At 38.4% G+C, this 5,800-nt stretch overlaps 1 gene segment (V, D, J or C); it reads left to right on the top strand.

Annotated features, from left to right (window-relative positions):
* Positions 1 to 1,852: 1,852 nt before the first annotated feature.
* LOC120528001 lies at positions 1,853 to 2,545 on the top strand. The segment is given in 2 exon segments: positions 1,853 to 1,924; positions 2,052 to 2,545. Coding segments are annotated over 2 exon segments (369 nt in total).
* The last annotated feature ends 3,255 nt before the right edge of the window (positions 2,546 to 5,800 follow it).

Here is a 5,800-nt window from a genome sequence, read left to right as displayed (position 1 = left end):
ACTCTCCCATCTCAGCCAAGGACTTTTGAAGCTCTATTAGAGTGGTCACTGGGGTCTTGGTCATCACCTTGTCCATGGCCCTGCTCACCTTATTACTCAGTTTGGCAAGATGGAAAACTCTAGGAGGTGTCATGGTGGTTCCAAACTTCTTTCATTTCACAATTATCTGAGGCCACTGTGTTCCTGGGAACACTCAAAGCTATTGAAATGATTTTGTACCTTTGCCTTGATCTACGATTCACCACAATTTATTCTCCAAGGGTTACAGTGAGCTCCGTGGACTTCATGCCTAATATTTCATCCTGAAATGAAGTGTGAATTGTAGGATATTCAGAGGTAAAAGTGTGCCTTTCTAAACAATGTCCAATTGATTTAATTTTCCTAAGGTGAACTTCAATCAAGTTATAGAAACAGTCAGTCAGCCAGTCATTTTCCAACTCGCTATATCCTAACACAGCCAATCCCAGCCAGCACAGGGCAAAAGGCAGGAACAAACCCCGGGCAGGGTGCCAGCCCACCGCAGGTTATAGAAACATCTCATAGAAAATAAAAGCAAACAAGTTGCACCGAGCAAAGTGTATGAAGACTTACTGTACATGAAGGAGAGATTTCAGTTGTTTATTTTTAAATAAATTTGCAATACTTTCTGCAAGCATGTTTTTGCATTGTCATTGTGGATCGCTGAATGTACATTGATGTGAAAAAAATGCAAAAATGTATTGATTTAAAATTAAATGTATAACACAAAGAAGTGTATAGAAAGTGAAGGGATCCGAATACTTTCTGAATCCAACGTAAAAGGCGTTTTGTGAGTGTGACCAGTAGGGGGAGTTGCAGCACCCCAAACCTCAGACACAATCTCACAGACGCAAGTCCCGGTTTAAATAAAAGGTTTATTTGCACAAATACCTTTCCAAAAGGCTTCAACGATGACACAAACACAACGCAATGCTTCTTTGCTTTTTTTTCTTTCTTCTTTCAGTCTTCCAGGAGATCTTTGAATTCTTCCTCTTCTTATGTTATGAATGGCACAATTGTGGCACTGCTGCTTTGCATTATTGAGGACAGGGGTCCCATTCCAGGTGGCCCCTGTGTGAAGTCTGCATGTTTTCCATGTGTCTGTGCGCCTTTCCTCCATGTTCTCCCGATTCCTCCAAAGACATGCAGGTTACAGTATGTAAACCAGTGATGCTAAACCGACCACTGATATGTGTGTGTTTGTGTGTGTGTGTGTGTGCGTGTTCACCCTGCAATTAGCTGGTGTCTTGTCCAACAACTGTTCAGAGTTTTTTCTGCTTCCCTGCAATCCTATAGTGGATAAGATAGATAGAATATTGATAGATGGATAATATCATGTTTTTATTCATATTCCAAGGCCCATTGTTGGTTCATCTACATCAGTAATCTTTAATTTATACAGCATTGCACTATATTATGTGGGAAACACTTGAACTTATATTGCCTGAAAAAAAAAAAAAGAACAAAGGCAAAAATGGTCAGCATTTGTTATAACAATTTAATTTTTTGACAACAGCAAAAAGATTCAGTTAGTGTTACAGCCAAGCCAGCTAATCACACATACAGCTACACAGGTCATACAGGAAATGGACAATCAGGTCATTGAGTGTTCAGGACAAAAATGATATCCAGCCTTCCTTAGTTCAAAATGAGTGAGGCTTTGATAAAACCACAAAATGGCAGATGCAGGAATTCTCCCTTCTCTCAGTTCATTGTCGAGCACACCCTCACTTCATTTCCTTTGTTTCTTCCCCATTCAGGATTTGCATACTGACGTCTCTCCTCAAAGCTGCTTGAGACATAAAGAGTGGACACTGAGATCGAGTCAGTTAAGCCTGTCTCTAAGACACAGTGGAGATGGATTTCTCACTTCTGTTTTTGGTGACCTTCTTTGTGTTGTTTGAAGGTGAAATCAAGAAATAAAATTATCACACCTGTTATGTGATTTCTACTGAGTAAAACTGTAATTGTATTTATATCTAAAAATAAACTAATTGTACTTTATTTAATCTCTTGTATTCTCTTCTATCCAGGATCCTATGGAGATATCATCATGACTCAGTCTCCCTCAAGTCTCTCTGCACGGCCAGGAGAAACTGTCAGCATAAACTGTAAAGCCAGCAGCACCATTTACTATAGCAGCTATGAACGTCTTTCCTGGTATCAGCAGAAAACAGGAGAAGCTCCAAAACTGCTGATTTATGATGCAAGCACTCTGCAGACTGGGATCTCAAGTCGCTTCAGTGGCAGTGGCTCAGGACTTGATTATACGCTGAGCATCAGTAACGTGCAGCCTGAAGATGCAGGACATTACTACTGTAAGCAGCATTACAGCATTCCTCTCACACAGTGACACAGAGCCGTACAAAAACTCCCTCAACTTGTCTGTGCAGCTGCTGTTCTTGATTTTGCTGGTGATAAGAGAGAAGTCACAGGGTTAGCAGACAAAGGAGAAAGAAAGAGAAAAACAGAACAGAAAGAGAGTCTTCTGATCACAACATATTACAGAAAAGGCAACACGTGAGAAAATGACCCAATCCAGAAAACCTTTAGGATAAAGAAATAATATTCTGAAATATTTACATACTGCTAGCTGTGTTAGTTGGCTTTACCTGGAAAATGTCATAAGGCAATGGAACTTTTCTGTGCACAGTATTTGTATTTTATTTTTTTTTAATAAAAAGCTAATATTACTAGCTGGAAGTGTGGCATAGTGGTCAAGGCTTCGGACTTCTAACCTTGTAGTTCAAATCCTGGTACTGACACTGTGTGACGATGAGCCGGTCACTGCACCTTTATGTCTTCTAATTTGGAAAAAGAAATTAAACCAACTGTATCTCAAATGTTATCAGTCACCTTTAATAAAAACACCATAGAAATAAGTAATAATAATATTATCAGGTCACTGGAGCAGCGTACTCTTAATCATCTTATACATATTAGTTCATGCATTAAACATTCCTGTTTTAGAACAATTTCTGCTTTCTGTATTTAAACTTTAGGTAATTAAAAGATCCAAGGTTATTTTTTAAATTGTCCACAACTATTTCTGATGATTTTTTGTTTTCAAATTCACAAAAGTTCATTGTTTTTAAAAGAATTGACGTATCTCACAATGATACAGATTTTTAAATATTGACAAAAATGCAATCGTTGTTGTAATAGAATCTATTTCAAAGATTATTATTCTTATATGTTTTGAATTTGTCACTGGTTGCATTGATTGCCAAGGCGTTTTGCTTTGTCTGAACTAGAATATACAATCTGCAAAGGGTCCATTCTGAACACCTGTCATGCTGTACTCAGTATATTAAAAAGTAATCAGAGTGGAAGAGTCGTGTTATATTACATCACTTTGTGTTTTTATGGCAAATTAAAATAACATTAATGTCGCAGTGTCATTAGAAAAACTTCCTCTGTTTAGAGTATTATTGATAGCCTAAATCAGCAAAAATCACAGACATGTAAGAAAGTGGTGACAGAATGGAGTCTTTTGTAGAGTATCGGCACATACGCTGACACATATTTATAGGAAGTCACTGCGCACTGGAGAGATTCTGAAGGACTGGAAAATGGCAAATATCATCTCATTTTATAAAAAGAGTGACAGGGCAGATCCAAGCAACTACAGCTTAATATGCATCACAGGAAAATTCATGGAAGGAATTATTAAGGATAAGATTGAGTAACAGCTGGCAAGGACAGGAGTTATTCTGAACAGTCAGCATGGGTTCAGAAGAGGGAGGTCATGTTTTACTAACATGCTGAGGCAACAAAAGGATACGATCAAAATGGAGCTTATGATATTATTTATCTGGACTTTCAGAAAGCATTTGATAAGGTGCCACATGAGAGATTGGGCATCAAATTAAAAGAAGTGGAAGTTCAGCGTGATGTTTGTAGATGGGTGCAGAATTGGCTCAGACACAGGAAGCAGAGGGTGACGACCCAAATTAGTACTGGCCGATGTTAAGTGTGGTGTTCAGAAGGGGTCAGTGCTAGGGCCGCTGCAGTTTTTAATATTTATAAATGATTTAGATAGGAATATAAGTAACAAGCTGGTTAAGTTTGCAGATGATACCAAGATTGGTGGATTAGCAGATAATTTGGAATTTGTTAAATCATTACAGAAGGACTTGGGTAGCAGACAGGCTTGGGCAGATTTGTGGCAGATGAAATTTAATGTCAGTAAATGTAAAGTGTGACACAAAGGAAGTAAAAATGTGAGGTTTGAATACACAATGGGTGGTCAGAAAATCGAGAGTACACCTTATGAGAAGAATTTAAGAGTCATAGTGGACTCAAAGCTATCGACTTCCAGACAGTGTTCAGAAGCCATTAAGAAGGCTAACAGAATGTCAGGTTATATAAAATGATGTGTGGAGTACAAGTCCAAGGAGGTTCTGCTCAAGCTTTATAATGTACTGGTGAGGCCTCATCTGGAGTCCTGTGTGCAGTTTTGGTCTGCAGGCTACAAAAAAGACATAGCAGCGCTGGAAAAGGTCCAGAGAAGAGAAAATAGGATGATTCCAGGGATACAGGGGATCAATTATGAGGAAAGATTACAAGAGCTGAGCCTTTACAGTTTAAGCAAAAGAAGAATAAGAGGTGACATGATTGATATGTTTAAAATTATGAAGGGAATTAGTACAGTGGATCGAGACTTGTATTTTAAAATGAGTTCATCAAGAACACAGGGACAAAATTGTTATGGGTAAATTTCGCACAAACATTAGGAAGTTTGCTCCGGTTTCCTCCCGTGGTCCAAAGACATGCAGGTTAGGTGTATTGGTGATCCAAAATTGTCCCTAGTGTGTGCTTGGTGTGTGTGTGTTTGTGCACCCTGAGGTGGGCAGGTGCCCTGCCTGGGGTTTGCTTCCTGCCTTGCGCCCTGTGTTGGCTGGGATTGTCTCCAGCAGACCACCGCAACCCTGTAGTTAGGATATAGTAGGTTGGATAATGGATGGATGGACAATAGGAAGATTTTCTTTACACAAAGAACAATAGACACTTGGAATAAGCTACCAAGTAGTGTGGCAGACAGTAAAATTTTAGGGACTTTCAAATCTCGATGTTTTTTTTGGAAGAAATAAGTGGATGGGACTGGCGAGTTTTGTTGTGCTGAATGGCCTGTTCTCGTCTTGAGCGTTCTAATGTTCTAATACATCCACACTCACTTAAGTTGGACACTTTTGAGACATAATTTCTTTTTCTGATTCCACTTACTGCATAATACAATATTACACCCAGATAATTAACAAACCCTGGATGGAATGCCTTTCCATAAAAAAGCTCACAAACACATCAGACCAATGTGGAGTTTCCTATTACGCTAACCCACACATCTTTGGAGTTAAGCTGGAGTACCTGGAAGCAGAAATGAAGACACAAGGAGAAAATGCAAATTCCACAAGGTGAGATTTGTTTCTTGAACTTTTACATCACTGTACTACCCATAAAAAATAAAGTAAAAAACTAACAATTCTCTATGATAGCACTGTGCAATAATTCCTTTTGTGGAAAAACCTTTGCTCTATCTTCAAAGAAGACAGTCAAGGAGCCCAGATGAGAATGTAGAAGATTTCTTTATTTAGGCAGATCTCTCAGTCCATGTAGTTAAAAATAAACTAAACAATTCATCTACTATACTTTAATACTTTTCTATTAACAACACCTCATTTCATTCTTATATTCATATTACTCCAATATTACTCCATTAAATGTAGTTATTTCCGATCACTTCTTAATTACGTTTGATTTAGTTCCGTTAGTTACATCTAGA

Source organism: Polypterus senegalus, chromosome 4, assembly GCF_016835505.1.
Source record: "Polypterus senegalus isolate Bchr_013 chromosome 4, ASM1683550v1, whole genome shotgun sequence".
NCBI classification, from domain to species: domain Eukaryota; kingdom Metazoa; phylum Chordata; class Cladistia; order Polypteriformes; family Polypteridae; genus Polypterus; species Polypterus senegalus.
Note: the sequence above shows the minus strand (reverse complement) of the source record. Positions and strands in the feature narration are given on the sequence as shown.